Source organism: Mytilus edulis, chromosome 7 (assembly GCF_963676685.1).
Source record: "Mytilus edulis chromosome 7, xbMytEdul2.2, whole genome shotgun sequence".
Lineage (NCBI taxonomy): Eukaryota > Metazoa > Mollusca > Bivalvia > Mytilida > Mytilidae > Mytilus > Mytilus edulis.
The window spans coordinates 44,502,155-44,519,409 of record NC_092350.1 but is presented as its reverse complement, the minus strand read 5'-3'; the positions used below and the strand labels follow the sequence as shown (position 1 = coordinate 44,519,409).

Genomic DNA, 17,255 nt, shown 5'->3' with positions numbered 1-17,255 from the left:
CCATCATTTAGATTGGACAATGTTTCGAATAGATTTTTACAGAGGATGACCTTGAGGTCACTCCGATGTATTGTTATCGCTTAAATTTCCGTCATTCATAAATTCTAGTCAAATTAGTTTTGGGTTTTCAACACCAGTGAAAAAAGTGCATTTTCATACCTGCGATTTCTGTTCTCCGGTTGTAAGATGTTTCAACAAAATATGGAATCATGTCAGTTGTTGATTTAGTGGTGAAAATTTGACTGAATTATATCTTAATTAATACGATTTTATATGTTTAATTGGTGTTTCAGAAAGAGGTCAGGTGCTCTTGTTCATTCATAAAATTATCGTTCACTCATAAATTTATCGTAAAATAAAAATCACTACACAGGTTATACGTGTGTAAATGACCACCTGTAATCTAAAAATAGCGGTCTCACTAATAAGGGAGCTACCATTTGATTTTTATGGGGGGGCTAGGATGAAAAATTTTGTCCTGCATTTTTTTTTAGTTGTAATCTCTGTCCTGCCTTTTTATTTTTCACTCTATTCGGTCCTGCCTTTTTTTTTTTAGTTTATCCTGACTTTTTTTACCTATATTGTCATCCTGCCTTTTTTTTTTGCAAAGTGTCTCATCCTGCCTTTTTTTTTACTCAAAACTCCTGTCCTGCCTATTTTTTTCAAATTTCATCCTAGCCCCCCCATAAAAATCAAATGGCAGCTCCCTAACGACAAGAAGAACTTTTAGCGACAAGAAGCGTCAAGAACGGACAAGAAGAATAAATTAAGCGACAAGAAGACTATTTAGCGACATGAAAACTTCTCGTACCGCATGAGGATGACACATATCAAATGAACAATTATGTGTGGGACTTAGATTTAAGAAATGATGTCAAAGTAACACTATGAAAATATTTTTAGTAAGCTGAAATATATATTTATTTTTTACATGTTTATGTCTTGTAAGTTATTTTATTTCTGTCCCATTTTTCAACATTAGCGTCGAAAGGTGAAATGTTTTAACTGAATAGTTAATTTAAATTAATTATGAAAATTGTTAAAATTAAATAAATAAAAGTAAATATTGCCCAGTTACAAACACTACCAGGGGATAATCCATAATTACCCCCAACTTTAGCCTGGTAAACTTGTTGTCTCCTTGTGAAATATAAAACATATTAAAAATGATTTCCTGCTTAAGTCTTTTATTGATATAAAGTCAAAACCTTCTTGCTTTTTACTAGACAACCATGTCCTGTCAGGTTTAATTCTTATGTATGTAGATGAAAAATAAAAGTGTCCGAAAACATTAACATGGCAGCAATTGCTTTTACAGCCTTTAAGGCTTTGATTTTTTTACAGAAGAGTGTCCACCATGCACTCGCACTGCACTATAATAATAGTAGAATAGAATTATCATATATAAAAATAGATGAAAATGATATTTATCGGTCTTTCAACTGTCTATATCAATCTGCTCAGCTCTTAATAAAACTCCATATCACGGCTTTGTGACGTCAAATACGTTGACCTGGCCTTAATAACTTTGACCCGGACATATCAGCGACGTCATAATGTTTTAACGACGTTGATAAGTTTGACCCGAACTTATCAAGTCAACTTCCGGTTGCTGGTGAAACTAAGACAATACTTCCAAAAGACGGAAATGCAGCCCGATAAATCGATTATCAGGTTATCGGCATATTAATATTGTAAAATATCAGCTGCTCGACATAATATGAAGGCTTTTTGATCTCGTTCGCTGCACTTACTCGACAAAAAGCTTAATATTATGTCATGCAGCTGATATTTTACGATATCAACATGCAGACAACCTGATAATCGGTACATACATGCAATCGTAATATTAATAATATATATAACAACAAACCAGTGTATTCTCTACGACTATTATTATACAAGTATAATAGTCCAAGGTATACTGATTTCTTGCACTACAATATAATAGTTATTACGGTGAGGTTGAATTTCCTGTCATTTATTCATCATCCAAGCACGAACTTGTATCAGAAAAAAAATATCTCTGTAAATTAACCCAAGTTTCAGGTATAGAGATGTGATCTGTTTCTGTGACATGTGCTTTTGACCATCCACAAGAACCTGCGGTCATCCGATGTTCAGTACTTCAGTACTTTGATTTTAACTACACTCAGTAAGAGGATGCCATTCCCAACCCTCGTTAAATAAATTCCACATCTCAGAATATCTTCATTTCTCTTTATGTTTGATTTGAATAGACGTCTAGGATTTAAAGAAAGTATTATTTCATTACAGAAAATTTACAACAGAGATACATACATAACTTTTATTTTATAAATGAGTATTCTCTGTTTCCCTAAAAGGGCACATGAATAAATCTTATATATTATTGCAAAAAAATACCGATATCAAAGAATATAAAAATAAGGAGATGTGGTATGATTGCCATTGAGACATTCATCCACCAGAGTTATGTAATAAAACTAACTAATAAAGTGTTGAGTAGATACAATCAATTTATAGGTCACCGTACGGCCTTCAATAATGAGAAAGATCCATACGTTAAAGTTGGTTAAAAAAGGCCCCAACATAAAAATGTGAAGTAATTCAAACAAGAAAACTAACGGCCTAATTTGTAATAAAACAATTTACAAATCCCTCACATCTGACTTGTAATAGAATACCACAGAAGTTGCATCACATAAAGAAACTCTTTAGCGATTTAGGAACGTATTACTAACTCGTGTCATTTTCGTTTATATCTAGCTGTGAAAAAAATACATATCTGATCGAAATATGCATTTCTTTCCACAAAACCTGGAAATTCTTTTGTAACACTTAACAATGGTAAATGCAAGTTCCGACAGAAGAAAATCCCATCTCAGTAATTAATCACCAAAATATTTATATCAGCACGAACATTTCAGATGAAAACTAATCCTTCAAATATTTTTTGAAATGTATTAATTGATAATTATAGTACAAGGAATATATTGTTGAAAAGGACATCGGCATTATTTGTAAATACCAGACTACCCGGCGCTTATATATAGGGAAGGACATCGTCAGGAATTGTCACAAATGATGCAATCACAGCAATACAAAACCCATTCTTCAATTAAAAGTACTTCCTAAGCAGCGTAGGGGATTTAGTTTTAAAGACGGGAACCCAATGAATGAGGAAATTGTTCTTATTATGAGACAATCACCTTTTAAATGATATTATGCAAATAACTCGAATAATTCAGCGCCCTCTATCCACTAATTTTCTCGAGGAGTGATCGTAGTGATTGTAATATAACGACTGGATTATTCGGGTTAATGGAGTGATCGTAGTGATCGTAATATAACGACTGGATTATTCGGGTTAACATGTAAACGGAGAAAAAAGGTCAATTTAAAGCCTCATTTGTCATTATAGGTTTCTTGTCCTGGAAGAAGTACATGATAATAAGTCGAAAATAGAGATCGTTTTATTTTTATTTTTCGGAGTAAGGATGGTTATTTTTTCCCAATTTAAACAAAACCGAACATTTTTTTGAAAAGAAAAAAAAAGCAACAATATGTTTTTTTACAAATATGCATTCATCTTTATACTGAGAACAATGTATACACAACCATCAAAACAATAATAGATCTATAAAGTTAGTTCAAAGTAACTTGTTTATAAAATCCTCTCAAAACTAGATTCTTCCTCTTTAAATTAAGTAACCAGAATAACAAAAACTATTGAGAATTTTCAAGTTAAGCTTTATGTGTTAAGTTTATTGCCATTTCTGATAAACAAAATGAATGAGTTTACAAAAACTGAATGAAGTAGAGGATTAAGTGTATTCAATACATCAAGTGCTGGCTGCTTATTCATTATCATTTATTTTCTTATACATGTGTACTTTAATTTCAGAAAGGGCGGCGGAACAGTTGGCTGAGGGGAACGGACAAATGGACTCAACAAAAAGGGAAACAGATTTGGGTATGCCCCTTTTATGCTATCAATGTTTTGTTTTTAAAATAAATATGCATCTTGTAAATTATCTAAAGTGCTTACAGTTGAAACTGACATTTGTATTGGTTTATGTATTTAAGTGTTTGTCTGATTTCTCATTTGTTTTTTATTCTTTCTTTTGGTGTCTTCTTCTTGGTATTTTTCAAGATGATTTTTTTTTCTTTCGAAAAGGAATTCTTGTCTAAGACTTGTAACTCTCCCGTTCCTTCATCACCCACAACACAAAGTCACCTTCCAAGTATTCCACAAAGTCACCTTCCAAATCTGTCATCAACATTTTCTGAGTTAGATTAGATTTTCGAGTATGTTAAGTATTATATGCACAAAAATATGTATTAAGTGGGCATACATTAGACTTCTTTCTGGTGTTTATGAAGGGGTTTATGAATACTTCATCACAACAGATCACTGACATTTGCTAAGAGTCTGTATCAAGAGTAAATTGTTTCATTGCCAGTCATTGAGAATAAATATAGTCATCATAGATACCAGGATTGAAATTTTGTATCTGCGCCAGACGCGCGTTTCGTCTACAAAAGACTCATCAGTGACGCTCGAATCAAATCAAGTTAAAAAGGCCAAAGAAAGTACGAAATTGAAGAACATTGATTGAGGACCAATAAATTCTAAAACAAATGGTTGGGATTTTTCTCTCGCGAAACTATCCAGTTTATAAGGACAAGGTTGGTTTTGGTTTCCTGTTGATATATATTTTTCAAACTATTTTCCAACGAATCTTTAGCGTAATTATTTAGCCACAACTTGTCGCTTTAATATACTGTCAATATACACATTATCTTACCTTCAAATAGATACTTATTTTTAACATACACTTTATGGCATTCGTACACAACTTTCGGTCTAAATCAAATAATATCTTACTTTCACATTCTATTTTGTTTGCCTGATACATTTACAACAACTTAAATAAATCTCCCTCCCCCCACCCCACCCCACCCCACCCCGTATCTAAATCCAATAGGAAACATGCGAGATTGGTGCAAGCAATGTCTCAATGTTTGCTTTTATTTAGTGTTTTTAGTATAAATCATACTGTTTTTTTTCTTCTTTTAATTTGTTTCACATTTCGTTATGCCGTGACCCCCAAGGGTGACAAGGGAAACGAAATATGGTCACTTGGTCTTCTCCCGACCGGCAGTAAAACGCTTGCCAAAGCCAGGCGTCCGTTTAGCTGCGCGGGATGTATCAAGTACGCAGTCACGTCAGGTCAGAATGGGGACGTTAAATCCGATACATCGTGTAAAGAGAGTGTCATGATCTTTGCACGTTAAGAACCCATGCAGCAACTATTTGAAGGGCCCGTATGTGGCCTGTTAAGAGGCTAAATTACTGTCCAGATCCAATATGCCCTCATTTTCCAGTTGCAGTCCAAATGTACCCGTCCATTATCCCGGATGTCCTCTATTACAAGACCTACCTATTGTATTTATTGTTAACATGTTCTCGTCCTGAAAATGCATGAAAAATTTGCCATTTTATAGGCTACTGTACAAATATGGTTTTGCTGAATTTTCAAGCCATACAGTGCTCTATAGCTGTTTACATGACTGTTCTATGTACTCTGGTGGATAGTGGTCTCATTTGGCAGGCGTCCCATACCCCTTTTTGTATTGTATATATATAGTAAAGGAAAAGCTAACGTGACATTTTCAAGTTTAATAAATTAATATATAAGTATATATGTTTTAAATTCCACTATCCAAATGCAGATTTCACAGAAACAAATGTATGAAGATATAACAAATATGCCATAAATCAAGTATCATAAGATACACGTGATCTCCTGAACAAATGCAGTATAGATATAACGAAAAATGAATACATGTTGAGTATAAACGTAATCTCAAACACAAAATATCAAAAATCATAAAAATATGACATTCAAACACTTACAAAAGGATCGTTACTTTGAAATGTTCAATGATAACCGTTATAAATCTAGAAAAAAAACATTCATTCATAAAGTCATGTACAATTGTATTTTGCCAATTTAAGAAAAAAGAATTCAAATCGAATGTAAAAGATTAGAAGTAAAGTCATCGATTAAACAAGAGAACCTGTTTACACATAACACAATTTCAAATTGCTCGTCTAACTTGTCTGCTAACAGAAAAAAAATCTTTCTTTTTATTCATATGATTCTTTTTCCTAAATTAAATGGATGCCACGGAAATGAAGAAAGACTTGTTTCTAAGTCGATTATCACTCGAAGTCAGACTAATATATCGACCAAGAAATCACAAAATGAATTACAAAAATGTAAATGGTTCTTAATCTGGTCAAAAACCTGACCTATAACTGCTACGATGGCCGTTACCAATGCAAAGACGAAATCAATACGTGTACTTTACTTTCAAATTTACACACAAACTTTAAAATGTACTATAAACTGATAGAGTACTTTGACTACATCTAACTAAGGAGATGTTTTTAATTACTTTGAAAGACACTTTCCTTTAATGGTATTGTATTATGTTATGACCTGTATATGCAGCGTAGTAATTTTAGAGGACGGAAGCTGAATATATAAATTTATTTATTCTTTGCTTCAGCGGACAATCATATTCTGCAACAACAAAAAAATCACTAGGCTTAGTAGAGTGCAATGTTTCTACAGACTTTGTTGTGCTTGTTAACTATGACAGTATACACTTTTAATATTTGTTTTTGTATACTGTGACTTTAAATTGGCAAATAAAAGTACATTATTACGAAACTGCAAACGCGGCATTTTTTATTACACTTACATGTTGAAACTTCGCATAAACTTTATTCGTTACCTGGATAAAGAAGGACCTTCTATGTTCTATCAAAATAAAAATAAAAAAGGGAAAAAATACTTGCAACTCGCCTTTTTTTAGAAAAAATAATATTTTTGTTTATGAGTTCTTGAGTGTAAATTCATTTTGAGAACTATATAATTTACTGTTAATGAGACTGGTTTAGATAAGAGATAGATCGGTAGATTAACCAAGAAATTCCGAATGTTTTTGAAAACATTTGGGTATAATATAAGCATCGGCTTTGTTTTCAATCACTTGATACTTAAAGGCCAAAAATGGAAATGGTATTGCATTATGTTTTGAAGTTATGTGTTCCTAACATATTGCATGCACGTGTTGACGTCAGAGAGCGCACCTGTCTATTGTTGATGGCTGCATATTATCCTCTAGATGTTTTTGTTATTTTTATCGTAATCATGTACGATAATTGAAAGGAAAAATTTGATTATTAAATATGAAGAGTAGATACAATGATATACTAGTAATTTCGGTACACTTAAACGCACTTCAAGGCACTTTATTTATGCACACCTTACTGACGCAAGACATGACATTTTTGAGAAAAAATGTCAACACTTACATTTTGTTCATGGTCCAAAACCTTATCCGCTGACGAATTGAATTAAGCATTTCTAAAGATGGAACTTCTATGTTTTATAATGGAATTAGATACTTATCATACAGGCCAGCATTTGAAGAAAAATACCTTTGCCTAGTAATAATTATTTCAAGAAGCTTACCCGGCCGGTCTCTCTATGCTTTTCCCAGATTTTGCTATATATTATAAATGTATAAATTTACGAGATAGGAACATCGGTAAACTACGATTGCCTTTAATTAATGAAGTATATACGTTGTGAGAACCAATTAAACAATTTACCACTTGATTAGATAGCGATAATATTAACGATACTTAAACTTGCACCAGATGCACATTTCGACACTTTGTGTCTTCCAATTGAATCTTGAAACCAAATTTTTGAAAATTTAAAACTGCATGTACCAAATGTCTGTTATATAGAGTCAGAAATTTTGTATTATGCAATACCACTCCAAATAAGTGGACGAAAAAGTTCTTGCACGAGCCGAAAGATGACATTTTCTCCAAATTCGAGACAACAAATTTTAAGTCAAATCTCGACAAATTGCAACACTCGAACAGAATATGGAAACTCCAGTCCTCGTATTTCTATACCGCTTTTTAAATTGAGATTTTTGGAAAAAAATACCTTCACTCTTTTATTATTCATAATTTACATAATTTCAAGAAATTTACGATTACCTGTCTTATTCTCTTTAATTCGGCAAAGTTACTTTTTTCATGATCAGTTTATGATTAATAATTTCCTCCTTTTCATTATACGCGAGTTAATCATTTGACTTTTCTAATCTAATTGTAAAAAGACAAAAAAACAAAAAACCACAACTTAGTTAATAACGCATGTAATAACATAAAGAACAAAGAACCTGGTTATCTAAATAATGAGAGTTGCAGACCATCTCAAAACTACGGATGAGTGAAGGGATGCATTTACTAACAAATTACAAGCGTTGCGATGAATACGAAAGTTTTAAAAAAAATGTTTGAAAACAAAAGACGTGATACGCGTACATTATCCATTACTTATTGTTTAGATATGTGCTTCTTTAGTGAATAATAAAAATATGTGGTATTATTGTCAAGGAATCATCTCACAAATTTGATTTTTTTTTTTAATTTAGAGGGGTGTTGTTTAATTTCTTAAATGAAAAATGGTTAAAATATACATTTCACAAAACAGAAATTGCAACATGGTGAGTTTAGTTGTTTAGTGATCAAACGAGGCATGATGTTACTATCGTTTGTTTTTGTGTTTTTAATCAAATATTACGTAAACTTAATTCCTAAAATTAAATTAAAAACTATACGCAAAAAAAATATTCATACTTGCTACAGGATTTGCATGTCATAATCGAAAAAAAATGTCAGAATGAAAAGTTTAACGTAATTCAAATATAGATAAGAAAAATATATGTATCAATTCATGCTTATACCAAAAAACCATAAAATCTTAATATTTTAAGATGGAGAAAAAAACTAAAAATGTAAAACATTCATAAAAAATTATTAATTGTATTCCTCACCTTTAAGCTGCTGGATTCAGAATTATTTGCTTTACGTTTAATAGATAACCACCTTCTACTCATTTTCACATCAATTATTAATTATCCTTTAAAATATTGATAAAAAGTAATGTTTCTCTTTTGAAAAATCCGTCTTAGAATTCAGCAGATTTTCATTCAATCCTATCGCCTCTGCAGAGCCATTGGAATAATACTGATACACGTGGAAGATGTAAACATCGAGCTTTATCAAATCAGTTTTCACTTGCTGCAATCAACAATTTGATAAATCAGATACCATTCGAAATTGATGTTCGTATTTGTGTTAGATTGTACGTACCGATTAACTGGTAACGGACAACTTGTAAACAAATTTAACATAATTGAATAAAGGAGTGAAAATGATTAGTCAAACACGTGGATATTTGCATCATCGATTTCCACAATTCTTGTCTTGATCTTAATCATTTCGTACAGAATCTTCAATTCGGTAATAATTTTTTAGGTCTTTATCACGAATATTGATGATTTATTTTTTACACATTTAATACCCAGGGAAATATATTTTTCAAGGACGAAGTCATAATAAATGTATCATAAACATGATAAAGTGACACATTTGTTGAAAACAGAAACCCTGTAAAGAAGAAGTGAAAAGACAATAAATTGAAAACCTAGTAATTGTAGAAAAAGAAAACAAGATGGAATTGAAACACAGGAATGGGTCTTGATTTTTTGACAAAATCATTTTTGTTAACTTCAAAAGTCTATGTTCACAAATGGTTCATGTATTTAGTTTTTTTCATGAACGTATATATATTACGAATTTTGCAGAACTTTGAAAAGATAAAGGTCCCATTTTGTCCCCTTATTTTACGATTAGTGTAGGAACTTTTGGTTTATTGATGTATAAGAAGTTGTGGTATAATTGCAAGTGAGACACCTCTCAACCGGAGACCATGACGTAGACGTATGCAAATAGACACAGTACGGTCTTCAGCAATGAGCGAAAACTATACCGTATAGTTAAAAACTCAGTTACGTTTTTAAATTGTATAAAGTGGTGCAAAGCCACAGTCGTTTCAATAACAAAAATATGATGGACATGAATTCATGAGCAAATGGCATTCTATGTGTTTACAACAAAAAGGTTTAAGCTTATAACCTTTCTACCTTGTATTTCGAATGTTCGTTGAGATGCCAACAATTAGTAAAATAAATTGAAATGTTTTGTAAATAAATATGAAGGAAAAAAAGTCCATGGTCACGTTCCTGATTGAATAATTATGAATAAGGAGATGTGTATGATTGACCAGGCACGTAGCAACCCGTACGCAAAAACGCAGTTGCGTACACATAGAAAATATGGTAAATCTAGTGAGAATAAAACTGAAGTAATGAAGTTAATAAAAAAAAATTATACAAATATGTTTATGATCACTTTGTAGCTATATTCCGTTCCGAAAACTAGTCTTCCCTTTTCATTTACGAAACCAGCATCGTGATTCTGTTGCTGATGCAAACAATTTAAAATGTCAGGCAGCTAAATGACGAAAGAAACGAACCAGAAGTTTTGAACTCCTTGTACGATTCTGCAGTTGAACTTGCAGCAACAGTCAATACTGATCCGTCAATGCCCAGAAACCGTGGTTCCCAACGTAATAGGCCCAATGCACCAGCGCAAACCCCTTATGAATACTGGAAACTGAACATGTATCTACCTTTCGTCGATCATTTGATAGCAGAGTTGAATACAAGACTTCTGACAGCAGAGCCACATTATGTCGCACAAAAGTTAATCCCAAAAAACATTGACCAACTTACTTTAGCTGTTGGGGACATAATCTTTAATGATTATGCAGATGATGCCCATGTTCCAAAAGACGAATTTCGATCTGAAATTCGGAGATGGTTAGCAAATTGAACCAGTTGGAGATTTTGATAACATCCCTACCAACCTACAGGAAACAATAAATGTTATAAAGAAGGATTTATACCCGGGAATCTTTCAGATACTTAATGTATTTGCATGTATGCCGGTCTCGACGGCTACGGAAGAACGGTCTTTTAGTACCATGAGAACAGTGTAGACCTACTTGAAAAATACAATGAAAACAAATCGTTTATCTGGACTCGGTCTTTTGAACATATACCGAGAAAAAAATTTAAAGCAGACACGGTTTTGGACATCTTTAGTAGAAAAAAAAGGAAATTGGCATTGATTTTTCAGAATTAACTTTGAGAGAAAAAAAAAGAAGCTGAAAAACACTGCTTGTTCACTCATAAAATAAAACAAAAGATATATATGTGATTCGAATTTTTATTTATGTATTTTCTCAATAAAAAAAATACCATTTAAGTTGCACAGTGTTGGCTTAAAAATTAGTTTGTTTTCTAATGTAAAGTGCGTTCAGCATGATTATGTAACACATAAAATATACCTAATCAAGCCATGTTAACCCCCTACACATAAGAAAAACACAAATTGTAAGCCAACAGTACGGGTTTCTTTGTTTTTCTCTGATTATCTATTTCCAAAGTTGACTTGTTTCTCCCGAAAGTAAGATTTCTAAGAGATCATTTTAAGTCCTCGGAAATTGCGAGAATGCAGGATTTTGCACCATTTACCCCCAGAGCTTCTGGGGCCTATAGAATACAATGAGTAAAATCCGTACATAGTCTTATATGTAAGGGGTGCCTTTGTTACCTTTTCATATCAGAAGTAATAATAAACTTGCAATCAGAGTTTAAAAGAAATAATTGATAAAACAATAATACTTCGACTTGATCAGATTGTATAAGTCTTATGTAGCGAGTTGAAAAGTAATTATTGTCAACCGAATCGAGAGGACCATCAAAAGCAATTTAATATACGCAAATAGTCTTTTAATATTATTTGCATATCTATGCTCTTACTACAAAATTAATAAAAGAACACATTTCAGTCCAATCTTCGTTGTGTTGCGTATCTTATATTTCTAAGGGGCATAACTCTTTAAAAAAAAGTCGATCGTCCACCATAACAGAACTTGTCCGATATATTTCTGATATTAACCTTTAGCATAGTTTTACAAAAATCTGTCAAGAATTGTACCCGTGAGAGTGCTAACAAGGCTCGACGGACGGAAAGACGGACAGACGCCCAGTATTTCTATAACCCCAGCAACCCCTTACGCGGAGGGGCAATACTCATTTTCGTTAAATGTAGTTACGGAACTAGTTATAAGGATAAACTAATAGTTGAAGAACACTTACTTGTATTTTAAGCTGAGATTAAACGATGTGTGTGATATTTTTGTTAACAGCTAAGGTATCATTACACAGAAGGATATCGATAGAATATTTCAAAGATACACAACATGAGCTAACACATACACACAATCACGCAGGGAGATGGAGAGGGGAGGGGGAGAGGATACTATATTGGAAGAGTAACCATGTAACAATAAAATAACCGAGTCTTAAATAACATATTACAATTTACTCCAAAAGGATTGGTAATTGAATTCATGTCGTATCTTAAAGAAAATAGCTTCAGGAGTTTAATTTTCTTTTATGTGTTAATGAAACTCAATTAAATACCAGTCATGATTGGAAAATAAATGCTTTGATTTTTCAATGTGCTATATAGATTGCATATGATAAAAGCTGTTAAGTTTCAGTCTGTTTCATCGTTAAAATTTACATTTCTTGTAATTTCAATTTTAAATTAGATATATATAAACTTGTCACAAATTTTATCAAATAGCATTTTATAATTGCATGTCTGGCTTTAAAAGCTGCACTATATTGTATTACTCATTCCAAAAACACGATCAACACAGACGGCAAATCCAAACCTAACTTTAACCTAAAGTGCAAAATGTAAAAAAAAAAATCAGACGCTAGGTTTAAAAAAAAAAACGTAAAAAAAACAACAACACAAAAAACTATTTATCTGTTGACACAGAGATGTGTCTCGCATATAAAGATCGTGGTCAAACTTATTGGTACTGATAGTAATGCAACTCTGTATTAAATATAAATGATCTATCACAAGTAGTTCATATCAAACAAGCAGAAAACGCAACAATTATTGACGACGTAAAGTCATCGTCGCGGTTGTAGGAAAAACAAACCATGTGTCTCGCTTTCCTCTTCTTCCGATGCAGTCGTGACAAAAACAACCTCAATACACAAATCTGTCAATGTTCTACAAGAACCATTAATATGGGTTTTATAGTAGCATTATACTTCCATGTCAAAACATACTGTTCTAGTGTTCTTGTTCATGTCTTTAAGCTCTCTGGTTTAATTTTAGTTGGCTCTGAAGATACAACAGGCATTTAGAGGATGCTTTGTAAAGATTATTGTGATTATTTCTTGTTAAAATACGTAATATTCGGCAGCGAATTATGTTGTTATAACTCGTGTAGGTTCATGCATGGAAGTATTGGTTACTTGTGCAATAGAGGGACGCAAGAACGAATTTAAGGAGTGTGTGTGATACATAGTTTTCTGTTCTTATGACTTGTCAATGTAATCTTTGACTTAATGGCGTAATACTGTTGTTTTTATTTTTTTAGTCTGTCATAGTTTTTGACAATGTCACAAGCTTCTATTTTACGTTGTTTAAATATACACCATTATATTAAAATACTAATACAGTTACTCCCTCACCTCCAAAAAAAATAAATCTTCCAGCTTTAAATCAAATCTTTTTTTATAACTTAATCCATGAATTTAAGTTCACATTAATAAATTGATAAAACCCAAAGTATGTTACTAGGTTAAAGATTTAATTATATTTGTAATTTATAAAACCCACGACAACTTGCGTCATAAAGCAATGTTGTTTTCTCATGACTTTCGAGAACCAAACTTGTATCTTTGAACTAAACATGTACCAATTTCAATATAGTCTCTGTGTATGAGATTATTTCCATCAGTAAATCGATCAATAAAGTAGGTTACGTTTCTTGTAACAAGGCAAAAAAAAAACCTGATTATTCAATCAAACATCAAAACACAAACTTTATAAAGCGGATTAAATATAATGAAGTGCATTTGGGAGGAACACTTTAGAATACAATTACGTGCACCTTGTGTTCTGTTTAATCGTACAGTGCAATCAGTAGCAACGATTGATATGCATATTGAAAGACGTTTTGTGTCAAGTTAGATTGATAAGGAAATGATAGGCTTCATAATTATATAGAGGTGGTTCAAACACTTATTGCATGTGAAAGACCACGGGGTTGATCCCTGGCATCTCCACTCCTTATTTTTGAATAAAGCTTAAAAAAAACTATGGAAAGGGGAAACATATAAATTGGGAGTCAAAACAAAGAAATAGACAACACAATTACAAAATGAAAGAGACCAACAAACAAACATCAGTTTACATACAACTATGTATAAAACTATAATGCTTGAGCTGTTGAGCATAAGGATGCCACCAAAAGCTAGATATAAGGTGAAAGTTACTTTTCTCTTTGGTCGTGTTGCTGTCTCTTTGACATATTCCTCATTTCAATTCTCAATTTTGTTCAAACTTGCCTTCATGGTGATATCAGAGATGTACATGTCATTGGTGACATAGAAATCACATAATTGGACGGAATATCATATATGGGTTCTTTACAACAATGTGAATGGTCAAATATTCAAACGTCATCAAAAATGATTCAATACATAAAGATAGCAAAATATCGCATGTTTTTATTAGTTTAAAATGATCTGTGAATCGATTTAAAAAAGAGCAACAATTTATTCCGTCTAGATTGTGTTAAATTCAATTACAGAGTCCCATAATTCATTATTACGCACATTATACGAAACAATCGATTTAGGATCAGTCTCTATATCTCTCATGGCTTAAAACAAATCGTAAAATCTGGCTTAATGAACTAGGAATAGACAAAAATACTAACTGTTTTTCTTTCATGTCTTTGATGAATGAACATTCAGATTTATGAATGAAAGGAAAGGAAAGCATCAGTCTATTTTTGTCTCAATTAAGATGCATTAGGTCAGAAATAGGATATGCATATCTGGATAAGAGTGTCCGGTTTAAGATGTTGATTGCATATTGACTATACTTTATGGTCAATTACCAGTATGCTTGCAAACATAAGATGAACATATATATAGGTACTTTACACGTTTGGTTGGACATAATTATGAATGGGGTTCAAGAGGGAGCATATGGCTTGGATGGTGGAATCAATTGTTTGTCAGTTTCACCATTTTTTGGCAAGCAAGCAGAAAATCTGGTGCAATATATCCACTTGATTGTTGAAATGTATCGTCTTTATGACTAATAGAAAATGTGGGTGTAATAGCCCCAAAACTTATAACTGTTACATATATTTTTGAGAGTTTTAATTTAACAGATTTCAAGAAATATAGAGCGGGTCAGAGACAATGTTCATGAGGAATTGCCTTCTGTTCACTTCTCTCCGTTCCTCTGATTGTAAAGGAATTATAAAATAAGTTAACGAAAATTGTCATCAAAACATAAAGGTTGCAGGCATATCTATAAGGTGGTTTTTGTATAGAAACTAATATCATATTCTCCCAGAATTTAAAGTGTTTTGGATGCTAATGGAATAACATCAATGTTCTGTATATCAATGGTTTATCAATACCACAAAAACTTCTCCATATCAATTTTTATCGCGACGAGACAAAGTTAAACAAGCTGAAAGAAATATAAAAAAGATAAAAGATTTATAAATATTGGTATCAAAAGCTCTTGTTACTTGTATAATATAGATGGATTTATTTAAAAATGGTATTGTATTCTGCCTTATTGAAGTATAATGTTAGAGTTTAGATTACTAATTTTAGAATGACATATATAAAGCGACGGCAACTTGACCTAGCCATAATAAGCCGACATCTCAATGGTAATATTAAATGAGCAGAATATATTAGAACGTCAAAAACGCAGAACAAAAATTAACATTTATTGTTCAATAGAGTTGATCATTTTATGAGTTTGAAAAAGATCATTCTAAAAGAGAAATGAATACATAATTTGAAATGTCTTCATTAATTTCAAAGCATTGTAAGGAAACTGTATCAGGAACTATTTTGATTCTTTTGACAGGGTGTACAGGGAGTAACAGAGGATTTGATCTCTTATAACAGGAGCAGGACTGATAAATATATTTCCATAAATTAGTCTGCTTAGAACTGAAAAGCTTGTTGGCTGGTGCAACAAAACTTTAGATATGTAAAGGTCAACCGTTTTCCCAAGGTCTTTACATCACTATAGTACCCTGGTGCTATATTTTCTAGCATGGTGCTATTATGGATGATTTTATAATAGAATGTATAGGGCTATGTTAATTCCCAAGGTGCTATTTGAAAAATCTGGGGAGAACACTGAAACATGTCTAAAAAAATGAAAAGCATCATTGAGGTAAAGAATCCTCATATTTATACTCAGCTTAAAATATTTTTTTTCACACCAAATGCATGGCATATATCAATGATCCATCAAAAGAACATTCATAGACAACATAGTAAGGATGTACAGTGACCTATATTTGCTTACATCAACGTCATTTGGAATCTGGTGGAAAGTTATTTCTTTAAAAATCATACAATTAATCTTCACTTTTATACATTTACGACCAGATAAGGAAATTAAGTCAATGGATACTGACTCAGGGGACTAATCACATTCACATATGTTCATCAAATATCCTTATTTTGGCATTAGTCTTTGTTATGAATCAGATCTTATAAGAAAAGTTAGTACTAGGTGTTGAGGCAACAGATGTCACCATCTCACTGATAACTAACAACTAACTGCCCATTGCCGAATGATATAAATACTCTTCAATGTTGACTTTTGTATTTCTACGGTCAATTTAAAATGTTGACAGCCATGTTGTTTTGTCAAAAGAAAATTCAGATTATTATTTTTAAATTTGATGCATTAGTGATAACAGATGTCCTTCTGGTGATAAGTGTTACCAAACTTGATTAAAATTGACGTGATTGTTTTTTGAGACAATAAGTTTTTGACAAAGTTTGTACACAAAACAGTGAATAACTGATGGAAATAGCTAACCATAACATTAATTTATTTTCAAAAAGATATCATCCAAGAAAGACATTATGGTAGAAAAAAGTATCATAATCATTTTAATACTATTCATGTTTGGATGTTTACCCTGTATTCTTGGTAAAAAAAAACGGGGGAGAAGAGACCAAGGTAGCAACTACAAGTTGAAGAAAAGCTGACAACACAGAGGTAAAAAGAATCATAACAAAACATCGGTCCTCAAAACACTGCAAGAATCATGACAAAACATCGGTCCTCAAAACACTGCAAGCAATTAAACTAAAGATCAAGGTCAAAAGAA

At 32.1% G+C, this 17,255-nt stretch overlaps 1 protein-coding gene across 1 annotated transcript in view; it reads right to left on the bottom strand.

Annotated features, from left to right (window-relative positions):
• LOC139481557 (uncharacterized) overlaps window positions 1-9,244 on the bottom strand; it is a 42,257-nt gene extending 33,013 nt beyond the window's left edge. Inside the window, exon 1 of the mRNA XM_071264974.1 lies at window positions 8,917-9,244. Within this exon, the coding sequence (XP_071121075.1) occupies window positions 8,917-8,979 (63 nt within the window). The 5' untranslated portion in view covers window positions 8,980-9,244. The remainder of the gene's footprint in view (window positions 1-8,916) is intronic.
• Between the last annotated feature and the right edge of the window lie 8,011 nt (window positions 9,245-17,255).